We start from the raw sequence: 22991 nt of genomic DNA on the forward strand, positions 1-22991 counted from the left end.
GAGGTGGTTTTTTATTATACTTTATTTAATATATCTAATTAGTGGTCAAAGTTGCGAAAAGTTTCATGGGGCTCCCCACCGCATTAGCTGCTGTTGACTATCTGTTCAGCCTTCAGCAGCCATAGCGGTTCAAGCCTGCAACTACCAACATGATGGTGTCAGTGCATTTCTGCTTGGCAATTTGGCTTGTGTATAATAAATATAGCCCTCGTTTAGTTGCCGTTGTAAAGTTGTAAAAATAGAATCTTTGCACATTTAAAGTATTAAACATAGACTAATCACAAAACTAATTACAGAATTCGTCTGTAAACTACGAGACGAATCTAATGAGCCTAATTAATTCATCATTAGAGCATGTGTATTGTAGCAATTATTGCGGCAATTTAGTGTCTAATCATAGTCTAATTATGCTCATTAGATTCGTCTCGCAATTTACAAGCAAACTATACAATTTATTTTTTATTTCGCCTAGATTTAATACTACATGCATGTAAGATTCTCTTTCGATGTGATAGATTTGGAATTTTGAATTTCGCAACTAAACAAGGGGATAATGATGTTGACAACAGCGCTATTCAGCATCTGATGATCAGAAGCAGGGCCTGGCGTCTTTCCCCTTCAGGAATACGCATCCAAGTGTGGGGAGATTCTTGCCTGTTCCTATGGAACTTGACTGTTTCTTAGGAATGAAATTCATGTCTCCCAAACATGCTCAACGCAAGCACGAATGGATTGTTGTGGGTTGGTTGTCCAGTCATTGACCGTCCATCGATTCTAGAAAAGATTAACAAGGGGGGCTTAGTCAACAAGAGCAGGATTAAAGAAATTGCGGCGACCAGTTGCAAGCCCAGCCTGCAGGCTGCACCGCAGCTGCCGGGTTCAACGCGGAGCGTGCGCCACACGGAGAACACATCGTCTGATCACCGTCGTCGTGTTGCTGTCAGCTCCGTCACAACTCGGAAATCCGCAACCGAATTTCTGTTTTTGATTACTTTTCTTCTGTGGAAAAAACAAGGAGAGGGCGAAGCCCGGAAATGGAGAGCAGCTCGTGCCATGGCGACACGCGCCGAAGCCGCGGCCGCAGCGGCGGCGGCAGGGGTACCAGCGGGCAGGCCGTCTTCACTGCGGAGTGCTCCCACCAGTTCCATTCTCGCGGCGTCTCCGACTCAGGGAGCGCCCCGAACGGCCGCCCGCCCAGCAGCGCCCGGTGGCGCGAGCTACCGTCCCTCCGCAGCAAGAACTCGTCGCCTCGCCAGCCGCCGCCCGTCGCGTTGGCCGCGCCGACGACCCAGCCGTTCTTCCGGCCCATGGAACCGCGGGTGTTCGACGACGACGACCCGGTGGACCGGACGCCGCGGTCGATGCGTGAGGACCAGCACCGCGGCGCAGGCGCGGAGGAGGCATCCGGCGGAAGAGCGGTGGCGCTCGCCACGCACTGCGAGTACTCGGCCCTCGCGAGGGACGCGTCCGCCGACGACTTCGCTGTGCTGGTGCACGCCAGGGCACCCGGGATCGCTGGGGCGGCGGCGCCGCGCGCGCCGCTGGACCTGGTGACCGTGCTCGACGTGAGCGGCAGCATGGTGGGCACCAAGCTCGCGCTGCTGAAGCAGGCCATGGGGTTCGTCATCGACAACCTCGGGCCCCGGGACCGCCTCTGCGTCGTGTCCTTCTCCTCCGGCGCGTGCCGCCTCATGCGGCTCGCGCGCATGTCGGACGCCGGGAAGGCCCTTGCGAGGCGCGCCGTGGAGTCCCTCAAGGCGGGCGGCGGCACCAACATCGGGGAGGCGCTCCGCAGGGCGGCCAAGGTGATCGACGAGCGCATGCACCGGAACGCCGTCGCCAGCGTCGTGCTCCTCTCGGACGGGCAGGACACTTACACCGTGCCGAGGCGCGGCGGCTACGGTGGCCGCGACTCCAACTACGACGCGCTCGTGCCCCCTTCCTTGGCGTTAGACGGTGACGGGAGGCGGTCGGCCCCCGTTCACACGTTCGGCTTCGGCACGGACCACGACGCGGCGGCGATGCACACCATCGCCGAGGCCACGGGCGGGACGTTCTCCTTCATCGAGGACGAAGCGGCCATCCAGGACGCGTTCGCGCAGTGCATCGGCGGGCTCCTCTCCGTCTCTGTGCAGGAGCTGCGCGTTGACATCGCGTGCGTGCACCCGGGCGTGCGCGTCCGCGCGATCAAGTCCGGCAGCTACGCAAGCCGCGTCGACGCCGACGGCCGCGCCGCGTCCGTCGACGTTGGCGAGCTCTACGCGGACGAGGAGAGGCGCCTCTTGCTGTTCCTGCACGTGCCGAGGGCCTGCGCCGCGAACGACGCCACGCGCCTAGTCAGAGTGGCCTGCGCTTACCGCGACACGGCCACCGGACGGGGCAGGAGCGTCGCCGGCGAGGACGCGGTGGTGCTGAGGCCCTGTGGCGCCGTGAACACGGGGCGCTCCGTTGAGGTCGAGCGCGAGCGCGTCCGGGCGGAGGCGACGGACGGCATCGCGGCGGCGCGGGCGGCGGCGGAGCGTGGCGCGCACGCGGAGGCGGTGGAGATCCTCCGGAGCCGGCAGCGCTCCGTGGCGCGGTCTGCCGCGGCGCGGGCGGGGGACTCCACGTGCCTGGCGCTGTCGGGCGAGCTGCGGGAGATGCGCGCGCGCGTGGCCGACCGGCAGCGGTACGACCTGTCCGGGCGCGCGTACGTCCTCGCCGGGCTGAGCTCGCACGCGCAGCAGCGCGCCACGTCGCGGCAGATGGTGTCCGGCGGCGGCGGCGGCGAGGCGGAGACGCTGGGCGGTGCTTGGACGGCGGAGGAGAGCAGCGTGGCCTTGGCTACGGCGGGGGCCACGACGTCTTACATGACGCCGGCGATGCTCGACATGCTGGACCGGTCGCGGAGGTCGCGGGAGCTGCTGCAGCGCCGCCAACAACCGACGCAAGAACGTAGAAGAACATTTTGAGCGCACGGAGCAAGCAGAGCTTTTGTGAATGTGATGTGAATCTGTGATTGCCTGTTAATTCCGAAAGAGAATGATTGGAGCGTACCCAGCGGTCGGAGCGCTGCCACGGAGACGGAGTCCGGTCTTGACCATCACGCGGCCAGCTCGGCTCCGGTGCAGGTGAAGCGCCCGTTTGGCTCGCGGCCCCCGTAGGGTGCACACGATTCATCGAGGGTGCACCAGCGCTGTTGTGCGCCTGGGGAACATCCCTTTTTTTTTCCCACTGTTTGAGTATTATGAGTTGTATACTTGTACCGACTAGGGCCGGACCCGAGCTAGCTCGGCTCGGCTCGGCTCGACTCGGTCTGGCTCGATAGCTTAATGGGTCAGCTTGACTCGGCTTGTTAACAAAACAAGCACAATTACTAGCTTCGCTTGGCTCGTTAGTTGCTCAAGCTAGCTTGTTATATTCATGAGCTAGATGTAAATTTGGGAGTATCATTTATTCACCTTAGAAAATTTAGGAGCAAAAATGCACTACAACATGTGCTTGCTGGGTTGTATCTATCTGGGACGTCGAATCCTGCTTGGGGATGTGTGCCAAACTCTCTCTCCGCTGCGTATTGCATGTGTATTTCGTTGACTCGATGGGCCCTCATGCTCGCATCCTTTTTTTACTTGCGATAGTCCCCTGGCACGGGGAAAGCTCAGCCGTTGCCGCCGTCCTCGACCGCCGACAGGCGACAGCGGCAGCCGTCGGCGACCGCCGAGAGCTCCGCCGTCCTTGACCGCCGAGGGATCCGTCGTCCTCGACCGCCGAGAGCGCCGCCGTCTTCGTCCTCCTCGACTGCCGAGAGCGCCGCCGTCCTCGTGCTCCTGGACCGACGATAGACTCAGCGCCGTCGTTCTCCTGGCGACCCGTGAGCCCCCTTCTTCCCGCTAGGTTGCCCCCGAGATCTGCACGCGCTCATTCTCGATTTGGATCTGTTTGCTTGATTTGTTTAATTGATTTCTCCGCAGATCAGGACCTGTCTCGTGCCCTCCTCTTAGCGTTATGGATATGGACAAACTGCTGGAAGCCCGCATCCATATGGCTAGGTGCGATGTATTCCCAACCTGTGATGCACTGCATTATTCTAGTGTCAAACTTCCATTCATCACGCCAAATCTCCAAACTCTTGTGCTATCAACAAGTGATGAGGCTTGTTTTATCCTTCCCTATAAACTGATCGTTCTGAAAGCATAATTGCGCAGGTCTGTGAAGAGCAAATATGAAATGTTATATGGTAATTTAATGTTCCAGCGATGCTACTACCGCTTCTGTAAATTGCGCAGGTCTTATAAAGTTCATTGTATGAAATTGATCTGGTTAATGATTACTAAATTATCAGTAGATTAAAACTTAGTGGTTCCGTATATCATGTCAAAGACTTGCATGCTTATTCAATGGTCTTGACTATTGTAACTGAATGTTTAATGGGGCATGATTGTGAGGTGCCAGCACTAAGCCTCTGACCTTATCTATTTGTTGTCTCTATACAAGTTGAAATGTTTCCTGTATATTCCTTTCACCATGACTTAACACTCTGATCTTGTCTGTATTCTGCACATGTACCATTAAGATGCATTCACACTAGAAAAATTCTGAAAACTGTAATAAACTTGGTAAATTATGTTGAGAAACATGTGTTCACCTTACATACTAAATAAACTCTTGAAAGAAAATACAGTAGCTATGTATGATGAAAAATTATCTTAGGACATATATCTTCATCTTTCACTGCTGAAAAAAATAGGAACCTAACTCGTGCCTGGTACTTCTTTTAGATTATCTTCACATTTTCTAATGTTAATTGTCTTGTATACTATACTAGTGACATTGTGTGCCAATTCTTAATTAACTGCTACATGACTCATCAATTATTCTGAATTTACCTCGTACATTGTACTTTTAACAATTTTGTATGCTAACATCCTTGCAGCAGTGCAAGAATGTAATCACATAGCACACTTGCGATAACAAAGATTGTGTAAATGCCCTTTATACAAGTTACTGTTTTTTCAGTTGTAATCATTTTACTAAATATTTATTGCTAGCTTACACATATTGAACACATAGTGTGGATTTTTAAGCAATTTACTATCTCATATTACTAATAGAACTTTGTTCTCTTATCATGTTCGAGAAGCTTAATATGGTCTGTTCAGAGTCGATGTTCATCCTGAAATCCCTCTATTGCTTGTTGCAGGTAGCAGAATGACAATGACCTTGCTGCTCTGATATGAACAAGCCTTTTGTACCTTATAGTACACACAGCTTTGTAAAGACATACTAATGTTGTATAATACTGTAGATATTGTATAAATATTCTTTGTTGCATGTATGCGAGTGATTAGTTCTTAGATCGGTGCAAAGTGAATAGTACTTCTATGCTTATGCTGTTGAGCATTGAGCATTTAGGGCGCGTTTAGTTCCCAAAAATTTTCACCTCGAAATTTGTGCCTCTCCTTTTGGACACGTGTATGTAGTACTAAATGTAGTTAAACAACAAAACTAATTGCACAGTTTGGATGTACAAGGCGAGATGAATCTTTTGAGCCTAATTAGTGCATGATTAGTCATAAGTGCTACAGTAACCCACTTGTGCTAATGATGCGGTCAAATGCCTCAAAAGATTCGTCTCGCGGTTTCCATGTGAGTTCTGAAATTAGTTTTTTAATTAGCGTCCGAAAAGTCCTCCCGACATTTGGTCAAACTGTTGATTTGACAACCAAAAATTTTTGGTTTGTGAACTAAACGTGCCCTTAGCTATTAGGACTTGTAGATGTATAGTGTACTTTGACGATTTTGCCATAGGTCAAATTAAGTGTATCTAATTTGTAAGCATGTGCATACTAATGTGTTGTTGGAGAAGCAGTTGTCTCTGCAGTACTTGTAGTATTATACTTGGAGAAATCTCTATGTACATGTGGTGATGTGGTATTATACTTGGAGAAAAGAATTAGCATTTCGGTAGAAACATTTTCCTTCTATCAAAAAATGGGTCTCCACCCCCTTTCGTCAAATCTTTTGGCCTCACAAGTGGGACCTCCGTGAGAGGTATGATGGACTTAATCTTAGTGAGAGAGAGTTTCAATTGTTTTAACTTTTATAGTATAGATAATACACATCTCATCATAAGGTAATAACTTGAAAGCAAACGCCAAGATGAACCCAAGAAAAAAACAACAAAGAAACCATAAGCTGAATTATTGCGGCCTAGCACTGGCAAAAACGATGTGCAGTTAATTTTCTTGGAGAAAATGATGTGTAGTACTGGAACAGATTGATAACACAGACCACATCCATACCTGGGGACAAATAAAAGAGGAAGGAACAGATATTTTACCAAGCCAGTGTTACACTCAAAGTAGGCACAAAGAGAGATGGAACGGATATTTTAGCAAGGTTATGTCTGTTTTGCTAGTCGAGGATGGAACAAGACAACATTACCGACCGAGAGATTATGTCCCCCGAATAATTCACAGGAAAATATGATATGTGTTTAATACCACCCGTATTTCATTAAGAGGAGCGACTGCTCAGTTCTTCCCGGCCGAGAAACCCTCCGAATCCTGACCCATGCCCACAAGAGGTCATGCCTTGCAGCGAGCACAGCGAGGGGTTTTTTTTAACCCCGCACGGAAAATTCCCGAAAACTCCGCCCGGGTGCGCCACGCGAGGGGCTTGAACCCGGGCTGCGGGGATGCCGCCGGAACCCCTTGACCACTCGGTCTAAGGGCCTTTGGCTTAAACATTTAAAGCATTACAAGGAAGACACCATATCTGACTCCCCGCAGGCAATCATTCAGAATTTTAAAGAGTACATGTTGGATGAGTTTTTTTTGGGCTGAAGGATAACCATTATGTTTTTGGACATATGTCGTACTAGATGAAGACTTGCCATCAGACAACATTTTTTAGGTATACCTAAAAAACACTCATCCAACATGTACTCTTTAAAATTCTGAATGATTGCCTGCGGGGAGTCAGATGCGACTACAAGGTAAACCAAGCATATTGTGTACCCATTAATTTTGTTGCCAGAAATGTGTATACTACCACAAAATGATTTGACCTTGCTTGATCATGCCGGCCAAAAAAAACAAAGTTCTTATGAAGTATATGAGTCACGTGCGTCGCAGTGTAGGAATTTCCTCAGATGATTCCTGTCTGTGTGTGCGGTTCGGCGACAAGCAAGGCTGCAGGAGTAGCACACAAGCAATTTAGCTCAGGAAGCTGAACAGGGTCGCACCTCAGAACATGAATTACTACAGATCGAACCATTGTTCAATGTTGCGTCCAGAAGACCTGAAAATTGAAACGGTAGTGTTGAACAAGGATAATTCAGAGTTTCAGACCACCGAAACCGTGAGATTAACACTTATGTTACGGTCTCAAGTATCTGGAGAGGAGGAATGAGGGGATTAGGCTAGAAATCGGAGAGGGTTCCGGGAAGGAGGAGGAAGAACTCGGAAATGGAGTTCATTGTATCTGTCTATTCTGTTCATGCCGTTACAGGGAAGGCTGGCGCCAGCTATATACGGCGGCCAGTTCTGATGATGCCCGATGGGCTTACATGGGCCTTGGCCCGATAACCAATCGCTGCAACCCGGGACGCAGCCCAGTAGCACTACCAATATGATGATCATAACATTCCCGCCTCCTTAAGCTGCAGGTTGTCCCCAAACTGCTGAAGGGAACCGGCGATAGAGATCCGCCTCATCTTCCCAAGTGATCAAGGCAACCGGCAAGGCAGACCATTGTACTTTCACTCTGAATGCAGAAGCCGTCCCTTTAGCAACCAGAGCACGGTCTAAGATATGCAGAGGTTGACACTCCTGTGCAGGATCCGCACACAGCAAGGAAAGATCCTGAATGACTTCAGTGTTGGATGGAACACACTGCTTAAGCTGTGATACATGTACCACCGGGTGGATTTGGGTGTGGGCAGGGAGGTCCAACTTGTATGCCACCGTACCCACCTTCTGGAGAATTTTGTATGGACCAAAGAACCGAAAAGCGAACTTGTGGTTACCTCTGGACGCAACTGAGGTCTGTACATGGGGTTGTAGTTTCAGGTAGACCATATCCCCTTCCTGGAATTCACGTTCAGTTTGCTTGGAGTCAGCCTGTAACTTCATACGTTGCTGAGCTCGCTGTAAATGCTGCTGAAGCAGTCTATTCAACAAATTTCTTTCACGCAACCAATCCTCAAGATCCACTGATGAGCACTGAACAGCATTAGAGAGGCCAAAGTGACGAGGAGACTAGCCATACAGAGCTTCAAATGGTGTTCTACCTATTGCCGACTGAAAGGCAGTGTTGTACCAAAACTCTGCTAGAGAAAGCCACTTGTGCCATTGCTTGGGACAAGAATGGACTGCACAACGCAAAAATGTTTCCAAGCACTGATTGATACGGTCGGTTTGACCATCTGTTTGATGGTGGTAAAACGAACTCATTAGCAACTGTGTGTCGGTTAACTTGAATAACTCTTGCCATACCGAACTGGTGAAGATCCTGTCTCGGTCAGAGATGATAGCATCAGGGAGACCATGCAGCTTATAAATGTTATGGAAGAATAGCTTGGCCACTTGGATGGCTGTGAATGGATGTGCTAATGACAGAAAATGAGCATACTTAGTGAGCTTGTCCACTACTACCAAAATGACATCAAAACCTCCCGACTTTGGCAAGCCTTCAATGAAGTCCATACTTATAGTTGACCAAGGTTGAGTTGGAACTAGTAGTGGTTGCAATAAGCCCGGGGACTTAACCCGTTCTGTCTTGGCCTGCTGGCATATTGAACAAGCCTGGACATAAGAGTGCACAGAAGCTTTCAAACGTGGCCATGCAAACAGTGATTTGATCCTATGATAGGTAGCATGTATACCAGAGTGACCTCCCACTCCACTGCTATGCAAGGCCTGGATGACATGGGATTGAGCCAACAGATTGTTACCCACCCAAACTCTACCTTTAAACTTGATGATGCCATTTTCTAAGGAGAAACCTTTATCATTTGGGCTACTGATTGCTAGCTCTGTCAGCAACTTTAGTGCTTCAGGGTCATCCTGATACCCTTCCTGCAAATTCACAAGCCAACTGGGCACTACTTGAGAAATTGCCATGAGATCAGATTGTCCAGAAACCCTTGACAAAGCATCAGCTGCCTTATTGGAAATGCCCTTCTTGTACATGTGGCAGAACCACGTGAATTATCCCGACTCAAGTGCGCAGGCCATCACCATAAAGGCAACACCGGCTCAACGCACTTCAAACGGAATAATTTTTGGTCTGTCGGGTAACGTCCCGATACAACCACCGGTTCTCGGATCGAACAAGCATACCCCGCACGAAGGCGAGTCCAGAGATATTACAACCACAAATTTTACAACACAAGCTCAGTAGTAATTACAAACCAGATCAAACCATTATTACAGAACTAAACTTAGTAAAACAGTTATACAAGCCATAAGTGTAAAGCTTCAAAGTTTAAACAGTGGAAGATAACACACGACGGTTACAACACGTCGCAAAAGTATACCAAGCTAGCCCAAGCCACTCGTCAGGGTCATTGCCGGCCGAAGACGTATCCCACTCTACGGACCAGCCAGGAGGCAAAGAGCAGGGCCAAGACAAACTAGCGACCTGGTCCTCAAAACTCATACCTGAAAAAATATTTCAACAGTAAGGCTGAGTATTCTAATACTCAGCAAGACTTAACCGTCAACGGGTATACGTAGCCCACCTAACTAGACTATGCAGGGTTCTGTGAGGCTCTGGTTTTTCTTTTGCTGAAAAGCAATAAAGAGTATGTCCTTACTTTCAAATTTTAGCTTCCAGGATTCTAGTTGATTAACCATTCTATGTAAGCAACTACTATTCAACCATGGTAGATCTTTAAGCAAACATCAAGATTGATCATAATAATGTTGCTCTTATTACTCTGTGTGGCAAAGAGATCAAGCAGTCCCAAACTGTGGGAAGCATACGATTCGAATCGAATTTGTTAACCTGGCCAGGCAGACCTAACACACACACGTTTGGAACACCGTCAGGTCGTTCCCAAACAACTGTTTACCTTTCTTTCCGGCTTGTGGATAGGGTCACTCTCCCCGACTACAGGGCTCCAAGGTCCAACCTTGTCCCTCGAAGTCGCAGTGTTGCACAACATAAAAATAAAACCTATCCCTAAGAGAGAGTGAAAGGTATATCCACTCCCCGGTCCAATCGGCTAATAGGCTTACCGCGTACCATATTTACGGCATGTGGCTAGTACGTTCAAAAACTTAACCAGCACTACCACACACCGCGACCTTAGCAAGTTCATTAACACAGACGGGTCTCACACAAGGTCATGATATCGAACACAACCCCGTCCGTCGTCCTTATATTGATAACAAAAAGTAAACAAGCAATTCCTATAGAACTCGCGAGTGACAGGCAATCACTCGACTTTTACCGGTCCTATAAGCTTAGCAATTATTCGAACTCAGGTCTAGTGTTCAGTACATAGGTTCCTAGGATCATGCATCTAGGGTTTCAATTCAAATCCTAAGAACTGTAAATGCACAAGTAAGTAATAATAATAAATGGTATTAATTTGAAATATAGGTTATGTCCGGGGCTTGCCTTCTCGGTAGTCACTAACTATTTCAGCCCTGGGCTCTTCCGAACTTTGGTCCGGGGCTTTAGTTAGTACAGTAGTGTTCACTTGAGCTTCGAGATCACCTCCTTCGGAATCCGGGATCAGCTCGTACGTTCCGTCCGATAGAGCAGTCGTATCTATATGTAATGCAAAAGATGAAATTACAAACACGCTTAGTTCACGATAAAGTTGTAGTCTACAAATAGCAACACAACTTAGCATATGGGCAATCATTTATAGAGTAGATAACTAACTTTTCTAACTACACAAGGCATCATGATCAACAGCACAAATGAAGTTCACTAACTTAATAAACAAGTGGTAGCTGTTTCCTATAGCAAGTAAAATATGGTTTGCAAATAAATACCTAACTCAGCACACATTCAGTAGTAAATTCATCAAAAATTACATCAAACATAAGGTAAATAGAGTAATCTATTCTGCAAATTTCATACCAAATCATGCAGGCACTTAACCAGGACAAATCATTTATTTAGAACACTCTTAAAACAAGATTGAATTCTACGGATTGAACTATAGTAAAACAGAGGCTATAAATTAAACAGAATACCAACACAGTTCTAAATGAGCATATGTAAAATTTTCAGGATTTATTCTGCACAGAATTAATTCTAAGAAAATTAACAAAACTAACACAAAGTTAACAAGATTCATTTTTAGCTTCTGTTCTATTCAAGAACTAGTGCTCAAATTTTACAGACAGTAACATATGACTAAAATAATATTTTACAAAAATTACCAGGATTTTATAAGCAAGGAAACTATTTATCATGATTAAATCTCACTTAAAAAGTATTAAATCATAGCTATAGCTAAACATGAGAACTGACCACGAAATTTTTATAGTAACCCTATCATTACATGATTGCTCTACCATAAAAATTTCATAGCATAACATTCCTTCAATCATCAGTTAGGGAAAAGATAAAAACAATTAGCAATTAAGCACTAGTAACACAAATCTATTTTTACAGCAAAAACTCTCAACTAACACCCAACATATTATGATTCTAATGCATAGAGATACTCTCAAGGATTCCAAAACATCTAGATTTGTCTTTTTCTGATTTTTCTACTAATTTCTATGGAATTTCAAAGTTTATAGTCAAAATAACAAAAAGGTTTTTAAAATAAATCCTTTTTAAGATATAAACAATATAGAGAAGAGAAGTTTTAAATGCATGAGTTAAAGTCTACTAATATGTTTTGAATACTTTTGAAAAGTTTGACATGCTTCAAAGGTCACATGTTCAAAGCTTATTTGAAATAAAATCCCAAAATGAAAAATTCAAGTTTAAAAGATCTATAAACTAATTTTATTTTTTTAAACTTACTACACAAAGTTTCATAACAAGCTCATAGCATCATCATATAGGGTTTATTACAAGGAACTAAACAAAATTAATTTCACATTTTTTTGATTTTTCTAGCATTTACTAGGATTTTTCAAAGTTCAAAAGGAAAAGAACAACAACTCTTACAGAAAGGTCCTTGGGAAGTTTTGTTTCTTGCAATTGGGTCCCTGGCCGGACCAAAACAGGGGAAGGGCACCGGCGGGGCTCGCCGGCCGGTTTCTGGTGGCGCAGGTCGCCGGCGGTGAGGGGCCCGGGGTGGGAAAGGAAGAGGGGGTCCAGGAGCACCACTAGGTGGCTTCGGGGTGGCTTGTGGCGGCGGCTCCGCGTGCTCCGGCGGCCGGCGGCGATGACTGCTCGGTGTGGCGGTGCTCCGACGCGAAGGGGCGGTGATGGGTGGGCTCGGAAGCTTCACGGGGATGAGGGGGTTCCGTTCCCGGAGTTAGCTCGGGGCGTGGATGGCCACAGTAGGGAGCTCCACGGTTAGGCCGGCGAGCGGCGGTGCAATAGAAGTCCGGCGGTGGTTTACTGGTGATTCTGTGGAGAGAGAGAGAGAGCTCATGTGTGGGCCTGGGAGCTTCTCTATTGCGAGGTGGAGCCAATGGTGTGGTTGATTGGGGTCGAAGAGGGTTGGATGGGGGTGCTCCACGGAGAAGGGGGAGCAGCAGCCATGGCGAAGGCGGCGGTGTTCTGGGCGAGCGGGGAGGGAGTGGCTCAGTGCTTTGGGCTCGAGCGTGTAGAGGGGAATGAGGGTGAGTGTTTGGGCTCGGTGGAGAGGGGAGTGAGCGGGTTTGTGCGAGGGGAACAGAAAAGGGCGGTGGTGGCCAGCGGCGTGTCGAGCGGGGAGACTGCGGTGGTGCGTGGCATGGGAAGGATAGCTCCAGCGCGAGGGGAAAAGCGGTGAGGAACTCAGGCGCGACGCGTGGGTGGCCACGAAGAGCAGGAGGTGGCCGGGACTGGCCCTGAGCGGCTGCAGCAGCGCCGCTTTGCCGGCGGTGAGAGAGAGAGCAGAGAGGCAGGCAGGAGGAAGGAGAAACTGGATCTATTTGTAATTTCAGAAAATTCTAGGGATCATTCTGTAAAATAAGGATAACTTTTAATCTAGGGCTCAAATAAAAAAGTGCCCAACATGAAAGTTGTTCAATTTTTCAAGATCTACAACTTTGATGTTGTGCAAAAATTGATTTGATCAAAGGTTAAAGAGTTATTTTTGAGAACATAAGGAGGATTAGAATTCAAAGGACTTTTGTCTTTTTCAATGCAAAATCACTTTAAATCTAGGCTGAAATAAAAGATTCCCTGCCAAGTAATGATTACACTATATTTTGCAAATAAACCCTCCACAAAAGCTATAATCACACATCCTATTCAAATAAAACTATAGAGAGGACCTTGCATAAAATCATAATTACACATATAACCTTTATATTTACAAAAAGATCCTTTTTCAAGCAAAAGCACATGATGCATAAAATAGATACACAACTACTGTGCAGACACCTAGGGTGTCACGGTACAGAATCTTGAAGTTCAAATCCATGAGCTTTATGAGTGCCTTGTGTTGGAGCTTAGTAGCAGCTCGTTGCTCAGTCAGAAATAGAAGGCTTCTGTGATCAGTTTTTAAGATAAACTCTTGGGCCTGCAAATAGGATCTCCACTTATCAACAGCAAGAAGGATTGCCATGCACTCCTTTTCATAGGTGGATAAAGCTTGACTTCTTGGGCTTACAACTTTGCTTAAGTATGATATTGGGTGGCCATCCTGCATCAACACTGCACCAATTCCAGTGTCACTTGCATCAGTTTCAAGAATGAATTGCTTGGAGAAGTTTGGGATAGCTAAAACTGGGGCATGCACTAAGGCTTGTTGTAATAGTTCAAATGCTTGTTGTGCCTGAGGAGTCCAGTGGAATGGCACTCCTTTCTTTAACAGCATGGTAAGTGGTTTGCTTAGGATGCCATAATTCTTGATAAACCGACGGTAATATCCAGACAGACCAAGAAAGCCCCTCAAAGCTTTCACAGAAGATGGAACATGTCATTGGGCAATAGCTTGAATCTTAGATGATTCAGTAGCAACTCCCTGACAAGAAATGGAATGACCAAGATATTCTAATTGTTGCTTGGCAAATTCACACTTACTGAGTTTGATCAAAAACTGATAATGGGACAGAATCTGAAATACTTGGTCCAGGTGGATGACATGGTCCTCAAGTGATTTGCTATAAATCAGGATATCATCCATGAAAACTAGGACATGTTTCCTGAGTATATCAGCAAAAATTCTATTCATAATGCTCTGAAAGGTTGCAGGAGCATTGGTTAGACCAAATGGCATCACTCTGAATTCATAGAGACCATGGTGAGTTCTAAAGGCAGTTTTGAACTCATTCTCAGGTGCAAGTCTGATTTGGTGATAACCAGCTCTGAAATCTAATTTGGTGAACCAACAAGCTCCAGCTAGCTCATCCAATAACTGATCAATTACTGGTAATGGATATTTGTTCTTGACTGTGATATTATTGAGATGTCTATAATCAACACAAAAATGCCAGGATGCATCTTTCTTCTTAACAAGCAAGACTGGGGAAGCAAAAGAACCAGTGCTGTGAGCAATCACTCCATTTTTCAGCATTGTTGCCACTTGGGCTTCAATCTCAGACTTCTATTGTGGAGAATATCTATAGGGCCTCACACTAATGGGTTGTGCTCCAGGAATCAATGGGATATGATGATCATACTCACGAGAGGGTGGTAATTCTGTTGGTTCTTGGAACAGATGGTGATATTTCTGCACCACTTCAGCCACTGGAACAGACATATCAGGGAAGTCAGGCTGATCACTGGACAGTGACAACACACTAGTGTCCCTGGATGTACTCCGAATTGCTTGCACCTGCAGACACTGCACTAAGGCTTTCTTTTTAATGAGCCCTTTAAGTTTGTGAGCACTGACAGGAGTACATGGCTGATAAGTATCACAAATTCCCTGGAGCTGAATCCTTCTGCCCAAATGAGGAAATCTCATCAATTTTTTTCCAGTAAATCCAAGTTGGGCTATGCTGTTCTAGCCAGTCAGCACCCAAAATCATATCATAGTGTTTCAAAGGAAGGATCCTGGTATCATATGAGAAAGTATGCCCTTGGATAAACCACTGCAGCTTCATGATCATCTTGTCAGAGACCATTGGGGAACCATCAGCAGTGAAAAACTGAATGTGTTCACATGGTGTGCTGGGTTGGCTAATGTGGTCTGCTACTTGTTGGCTGATAAAGGTACCCACACTTCCTGAATCCAACAGAATCAACACATCTTGTTTGCCAATACAGCCTCTAAACCGAATGGTCTGTCTTTTCTTCTGAGTGGTTGCATTGTCAGAGTCATGTTGCACAGCCAACACCGTTTCCTCAGCAGCCATTGAGTCAACATTCTCAGCATCAGAATCAGATGTGGAGTCCAACTGAAAGATTTCCAACACCTCTTGCAAAACATGTATAGGCACATTGGTAGGACATTTGTGGCCGTGACCCCACTTCTCTCCACACACATAACAGAGGCCATTAGCTTTCCTGAATGCCTTGATGGACGCCCATTTTTTTATCTGAAACTGACTTTTCTGACTTATGGGAGTTGGTCTTCGGCTTGTCAGCAGTGAAAACCCGACTGCTGGTCTTGACCGGCAAGGAATGCCTAGAAAGCTCATGTTCCTGCAACAATGCCAAGGAACTCGCAGTATCCACAGTTTGAGGTCGATGCAGAGTAATAGCAGAGCGTATCTTGTCTTTCAGACCATTCAGAAAATGGGTAACAAAGAACACATCATCATATGAGTTGTTGTAAAGCAAGATTTGATGAGATAGCTGCTCAAAAGAGGCATAGTACTCAGCCACAGATCCAATTTGCCTAAGGGTATCTAGTTGACGCATATGAATGGAATACTAATACTTGTCAAACCATTCGCACACAGCAGAGCACAAGGCCTCCCAACTAGACACCCTACCAGTGAGCTCGAGAGTTTGCAACCAAGTCGCCGCAGGACCAGAAAAGTTAAGCGCAGCAAAACGGGGTTTAAGAGACTCGCTGACTCTATAGACCTCAAAATACATCTCACAACGATCCTTCCACAGCCTAGAGTTGTCTCCATCAAATTTTGGGAACTTTAATTTCGGTATAGGACAGGGGCGAGTCGAGCTATCAAGGGACTCAGCATCGAGACCATGAGATTGGGGGGAAGGTCCGTGCGACGTACCCGTGACCGGGTGCGGCGGATGGAATCCCAGAATCCCACCGCCAACATTCCGGTGGTGATTGGCGACGCGGTGCCTGCTGGGCCGCTCCCAGGTCGGTGTAGATGGGCACACCTCCCACAGGGGAGTCGAGTTGAGGTCGAATGGGTTGATGACGTGAGGGTGCGGTTGAGGAGGCGCTATGGCCGGCCGTGGAGGCATGGGCGGCGGCGGTGGTGGTGGAGGTGCCTGTCTCCAGGCGGTGAATGTGCGACGTAGTCTGCTCCGATTGGGTGAGGAGCTTGTCCATCGACGCGTCAGCGGTGGACTTCCAAGCCTCGAGCCCGGAGAGCTTGTCCAGCACACTCGTCAGCGCCACATCGAACCCGTCAAACTTCTTCACAAGATCTTCCATGGATGTCGTCATCAGAGCTTCAAACTTGCTTGGTTTCCGCAGAGGCGCTAGATCAGAGGGTACACACAATTTGGGAAAAAATTTGGGGGTAAAGGCTCTGATACCAATTGTTACGGTCTCAAGTATCTGGAGAGAAGGAATGAGGGGGTTAGTCTAGAAATCGGAGAGGGTTCTGGGAAGGAGGAGGAAGAACTTGGAAATGGAGTTTGTTGTATCTGTCTATTCTGTTCATGCCGTTACAGGGAAGGCTGGCGCCAGCTATATACGGCGGCCAGTTCTGATGATGCCCGATGGGCTTACATGGGCCTTGGCCCGATAACAAATCGCTACAACCCGGGATGCAGCCCAGTAGCACTACCAATATGATGATCATAACAACTTACCTCCACAGTTGAGGATCATCATGATTCATGCACCACTGGGATAATGGTGGCCGACGCTGAACGGGAAGATGGCAGCATGCCGGAGATGGACAGGAGGACGGAGACAATCGTGTCCCCTGAAAAGAGAGCAAAGACAGAGCATGTAAGTGGTGTGAGACAGCATATCCGATGGGACGGAGATGCGAGTGGCCCGGCGGCGGAGGAGGATGCAAGTGGCCGGCAGTGGAGGAAAAGGATGCAAGTGGCCGGCGGAGGCAGAGGATGCAAGTGGCCGCGGCGGAGGAGGATGCAAGTGGCCGCCGGCGGCGGGGGATGCGAGTGGCCGCGGCGGCAGGGACGGCCCGCAGGTGGGGTATACTATCGATGCTGCGTGGATGGCATCGATGGCAGGAGGTGCGGCTGGGGAGCTGGGGTCAAAAAGGAGCGAGAGGGCTTCGATGGCGGCGGAGGCGGCGTACGCCTGGCGTAGGATGGCCTGCGGCGGCGGCGGCGGCCGGAGGCCAATGGGGGGAAGCTTCCTGGCGGCGGCGCATAATAGGCGGAGCAGGAGGATGCAAGAGAGAAAGGAGGACGATGCGACTGTAGCGATGTAAAACTGTGCTGACCCAGTATGGAGGCCGTATAGGTACCGTATATGCGATAGTATATGAGAGAACGGGCGAAATACGAAAGATTCTCGCTGCTGACAGCCTCTGACAACTCATGCGATCCAACGGGTGCGATAAGCACAACTGAGCATGTACGTCCCAAAAAACCGGGTTGATTTAGGAGCCATCGGTATAGACTAAAGTTTTAGCTTGGCTATCAGGATTATAGTAGCAGCATGTTCCATTGCAAATTGTAGAATGGACTCCGAATCCATATGACCATGGACCATGTCTCATTATAATGCAGGCAGAGCAAACACAGCCTACAATTTTTTTTTGGGGGTGGGGGGGGGGGGCGCTTGTCCATCTCATCTTTTTTTTCCTTCCGCTTTTCTTCTTTCTCCTCTCTCTTTCCTTCTTCCTCTCCTTTATTCATGTCAAAAAGTTCCTGCGGGAGTTTAGGAGGGATCCATGGGCATCAGCCCCCCTAGGCCCTGTAGATCCTCCTCCAAATGCCGGCACATGCTAAATTTTAATCGGAAGCAAACATCAAATTAATTTTGTAAAGAACTATATTAATCCGATCCTACTTGAGCTGTGCACCAAGTGAAAAAAAAATTGGTAGTTCCTTTCTACTGCACTTTCTAATTTGATTGGCTTGCGAGCAGCTCATGAATTTGCTTGAGGCAGCTCGTCAGCTGCTTCGCTCATTTTAAAAAGTGGAAAGTTTGATTTATACCTTAAAACCAGTGTATAAAATAGCGGGATATAAAAATTAGCAGAGAGCTCTTCTCAGCTGCTATAGCGCCGCTATAGCCCGCCATTTAGTACAATAGTGTTATAACTACAGTGGTCGGAAAACGCTATAGCACCGCTACTATAGCGCGCTATTTTGTATATCGCTTTAAACTATCACAAAAGTTCGACTTTTCAACCTTCAACCACAAAACTGGATAACAGAGACCATCCAACTGTTGAAACTGGGTAAATTTAGCCCCTTAGGTGGTTTCGAAGGTGGTTTTCTATTTTACGAGAATTTACAACATTCCAATTTTAAATAAAAAAATTCATAAGTAATTTATTTTAATTCTAAAATTATGATATGGGTATAAAAAAATTTCTAAAAAATAACATTTCTATTGACACAATACTTGTTAGTTATTCAAATTTATTTTTTTTATGTTCATAATATTTGGTTGCTCGTAGTTATGCCTACAAATTTTTGATAACTAAGATTGAAATGGAGCAATAATAGATAGGTTAAATTTTTAATAATAGTTTTGGTACTAGTTTCATATTTTTCTGATTTGAAATAAATATTTTTTTTATTTTAGCTTTAAATATTTCTTTAATATGTTTTAAAATACAAAACCATCTTCGAAACCACCCTTCCTGTCAAAATTTACTCAGTTTTGACAATTGGATGACATCTGTTGTTCGATTTTATAGTTGAAGGTTGAAAATAGAACTTTTGTGATAATTCAAGAGTGTAATCGGACTTTTCACTTAAAAAATCCAGCAAACTGAACTAAATAAGAACCGAGCAGTCTGAGCTAGCTCGCGGTCTAGCCCTACTTGTATGGCATGTTCCTCCTCTCCGATGCCAACTGTTTCCCATTATAACGGTGGCTGCAGCGGTTTTTTACTTTTATATTTTTTATTTTTGTTTTTTACAAAAATATATTTTTGTTTTCGAAATTTACAGGAATATACCCCGGCCGCCCCGCTGCCAGGCGGCCGGGACCTGGTCGCCCCGCTGCGTAGCGGCAGGGGCTTTTCTACAAAAATTTTGCGAAATTTTTTGCAGGAAAGCCCCTGGAGAACCGGTCGCCCGGCAGCGGGGCGGCCAGACCCCTAGGCCGCCCAGCAGCGGGGCGGCGGGCCCCGGCCGCCCGGCAGCAGGGCGACCGGCTCCCCCACGTTTATATAAGGGTTGGCTGGTCCCCCCACCCTTCATTTGCATCACTAAAATTCTAGAAATCAAAAAAAGAGAGGCGAAGCCCTGCCGGATTTTCGAGGACTGCAGGTAACCAAAATTCTTCGACGCTTTACAAATAGATTATGTTGTAATTATTTTTGTTGACACAATAGATTAGCAATCAGTTTGTGATACAGTACATTAGCAATCTGATTGCGCACTTGTGATTGCCAGAGCTCAACACCATGGCCTCCTCAGGATCCACCTACATTCCACGGAGTAAGGTGAGGGAAACAGTCCCCCAAGGAGTCCAGGTGCCCATGTGCTTTTGTGGATCATTATGCAAGCTAATGAAATCCAGGGTTTTGGGGGACGATTTTGGCATGAGGTTCTTCATGTGCGAGAATTACGAGTATGATCCGCCCAAACATTACGGCAAGGATCGAGCAAAGGTACTACAAAACACTATCAGAGTTTGCCACTTTCGGATCTGGTAATGATTTCTAACATGATTTAGGGAAAGACTCCATCGCCTCTATGTGATTTTGTGAAGTGGTTAGACACCGAGCAATCTCAGCAGGATAAGGACTATGTTGAGCGTCAAGCAAGGTGGTCTGCACAAAGGTGGCAACGAATGCTGCATGAAGAACAGATGGAGAAGAAGCGCAAGAAAGATCAGGAAGAGATTCAGAAAAGGATTGCAGAAGTGGAACGTCAGAAGGCAGAGGAACGTGAAGCTGACAGGGAGAGGAAGCGAGAGAGGGCCCGTCGTGCTAAGGAAGCAGGGCCTGAACCTATTAGGAAGGGAAAATATCCCCGGTGCACTCAGTAAAGCACCATCATGTAATCCCGGCATTTTATATTTTCTAAGGCATGTCAGGTTTAGTCACAACACGAGGTTACCGTGTTGCATATGCCACTGTTTTTCATTGTTAAAGTACCTAATTTACAGCAAAGGTCTCAGCGTTATTTACCGTAGTAGTACGAACGCCTTAGGTCTCTGCTTTGTAATCGTAGCATTGTTTATAAAATTGTATTGCAAGCCGGGAATTCATGGTTCGTAACCTACCTTATCCTTCTATTTTTCAGTACACTACATTCAGTTAGCAATCTAATTCAAGCAACCTACACATTTAGAATTGCAACCAAGAAATCTTACTACACAAATACATTCGTATTGTTACATGCTACCATCTGGTTCAAATACATATCCATATATAACGAAATGTAATTGTCACATACAGGTGGGAATATATATCCATACATCTGGTTCAAATACATATCCATACATAACAAAATTTAAATGCGACGGGCTCCAAAAATGGAGCCAATCCATCGGTGGGATTCCCAGAAGGTCCAACCTCGGCGCCAGCATTATCTTCATGCATTTATGACACTTCTTGTAAGTGTGACCGTATGCTCCACACATGTTGCATCGTTTTTTCTTCTTTCCTGCCTCAGACTCATCCATTCCGTCACGGATACGAAGTGTCTGCCGTCGACCTACCCCTCTCCTAGCATCTGGATTGGGAATGTACATTGGAGGGATATTTTGTGTAGTGAATGATCCCAGACTGCCTATGCCATATATCTCATGGCCCCAATTGCGCAATCAGATTGCTAATGTACTGTATCACAAACTGATTGCTAATCTACTGTGTCAACAAAAATAATTACAACATAATCTATTTGTAAAGCGTAGAAGAATTTTGGTTACCTGCAGTCGCCGGCTCGAAAATCCGGCAGGGCTTCGCCTCTCTCCCTCCCTCCCTCTCTTTTCTTGGTTTCTGGAATTTTAGTGATGCAAATGAGGGGTGGGGGGACCAGCCAACCCTTATATAAGGGTGGGGGAGCCGGTCGCCCTGCTGCCGGGCGGCCGGGGCCTGCCGCCCCGCTGCCGGGCGGCCTGGGGGGCCTGCCGCCCCGCTGCCGGGCGGCCGGTCCTCCAGGGGCTTTTCTGTAAAAATTTTCGTGACATTTTTGCAAAAAAGCCCCTGCCGCCCCGCTGCCGGGCGGCCGGGGTATATTCCTGTAAATTTCGAAAACAAAAATATATTTTTTGTAAAAAACGAAAATAAAAAAATAAAAAACGGCGGTGGCTGCATCTCTTGGCTTTCTTAGTGAGCCCAGATGCAAGTCTAGCCCATGTAAAAACCCATTTCGCGGATAAAGGATAGAAACTGGTGTTTAAGCCAGATCTCCATGTCTAGGACGCCATTTGGCATGGGGCAGCGGCAAGGACGTGATTTGGCGGGAGAGCTCGCTATGTAGGCGTCGCGGATTCTCCTATTAGCGATTTGGGTGACCTATCCTTTCCTCCATATGGGTAACCCAAAGAAATTTTCCATCTTTCCCTCACCTTGTTCCCAAAACTGAAAAATCCTACCATATTTGTTCATGATTTGTGCAGTATTAATTGAGTATGCCTTCTAGTTAAGATCAATGGCACAACCCAACAAGTTAAGTTTACATTCGAAATTCCATTGCCTTGTTTGCATCCACTAAGTTTGGGTTACAAGATGAAGATTTGCTTTGCTGCACACCTAAAGAAAAAGTTCAACAAAAAAAATGAAAGAGACATAGAATTTAGCTGGACAAGACAGGGAAGTAATTTGGTGGAGATTATTTTGATTATTTAGTACATGAAACTATACAATAGACTAGTTAAATGCTTATTGAATTTTGCACTAAAATATTGTGCTGGGTTTTTTTTTCTGATCTTCCTGCCTGTTTATGGTCTCAAACTTGAGCTCAGCTGAGGTGCAGCCACCGTAGGATGGGACGGGTGGCCAGGGTTTTGAGTTTCGTTTGTCAAAAAAATTCGGACATGGTCGAAATCACCGAATTTCGCGAACTTTCGGCCGAAATTTATTTTTAGATTATTTTTAAATATACTTTTAAATATATTTAAATTATTATTTCCGAAATTTTCAAATTTCGGAGGGGGCGAAATCACCAAATTTTGCGAAATTTCGCCGAAATTTTGAACACTGCGGGTGGCATCGGAGAGGGAGGAAGTCAGAGAATCCACACTGCTGAATTTTAGAAATATTAGTGAAAGAGGTTATGAGCCGAACAAAACTCATCTATTGATCTGTACTCATATAAATACATGGACAAGAGAGTTCGTGTGTAACTGAAATGCCTACGGACTGCATGCGAAGCCGATCGGAGCGCAGAGTGCGACGTTGGCGCAGGACGCGGGCGACGCGTGCAGTGTGCCGGTGGCGACGCAGAACGTGGGCGCAGCACTCGGGTGACGCGTGTGCCGGTGGCGACGCAGGACGTGGGCGACGCGGATGCATGACCAAGCTGACGGACGCAGCAAACACGGAGATGCAGTTGCATGCCGTTAACAACAAATCAGATGGAGCAGCAGAGGTTAAGGTTTTGGTAATTTACTAGTATAGTACCCACACGTTGCTACATGTGATATAATTGACTACATTATACCACTAACTTTG

General features: G+C 46.6%; 1 protein-coding gene across 9 annotated transcripts; it reads left to right on the forward strand.

Annotated features, from left to right (window-relative positions):
* Positions 1–991: 991 nt before the first annotated feature.
* LOC120692502 (E3 ubiquitin-protein ligase WAV3-like) lies at positions 992–5333 on the forward strand. 9 transcript variants are annotated; one of them, XM_039975822.1, is made up of 3 exons: positions 992–3873; positions 3951–4216; positions 5180–5333. In XM_039975822.1, the coding sequence occupies exon 1, from the start codon at positions 1035–1037 to the stop codon at positions 2949–2951; it is 1917 nt and encodes a 638-aa protein (XP_039831756.1). In that variant the 5' UTR covers positions 992–1034; the 3' UTR covers positions 2952–3873; positions 3951–4216; positions 5180–5333. The 9 variants fall into 9 exon arrangements, with proteins under 9 accessions (XP_039831756.1, XP_039831755.1, XP_039831761.1 ...); XM_039975821.1 differs by having other exon boundaries at positions 3951–4028; XM_039975827.1 differs by having other exon boundaries at positions 3956–4028.
* Positions 5334–22991: the final 17658 nt, after the last annotated feature.

Source organism: Panicum virgatum, chromosome 9N (assembly GCF_016808335.1).
Source record: "Panicum virgatum strain AP13 chromosome 9N, P.virgatum_v5, whole genome shotgun sequence".
NCBI classification, from domain to species: domain Eukaryota; kingdom Viridiplantae; phylum Streptophyta; class Magnoliopsida; order Poales; family Poaceae; genus Panicum; species Panicum virgatum.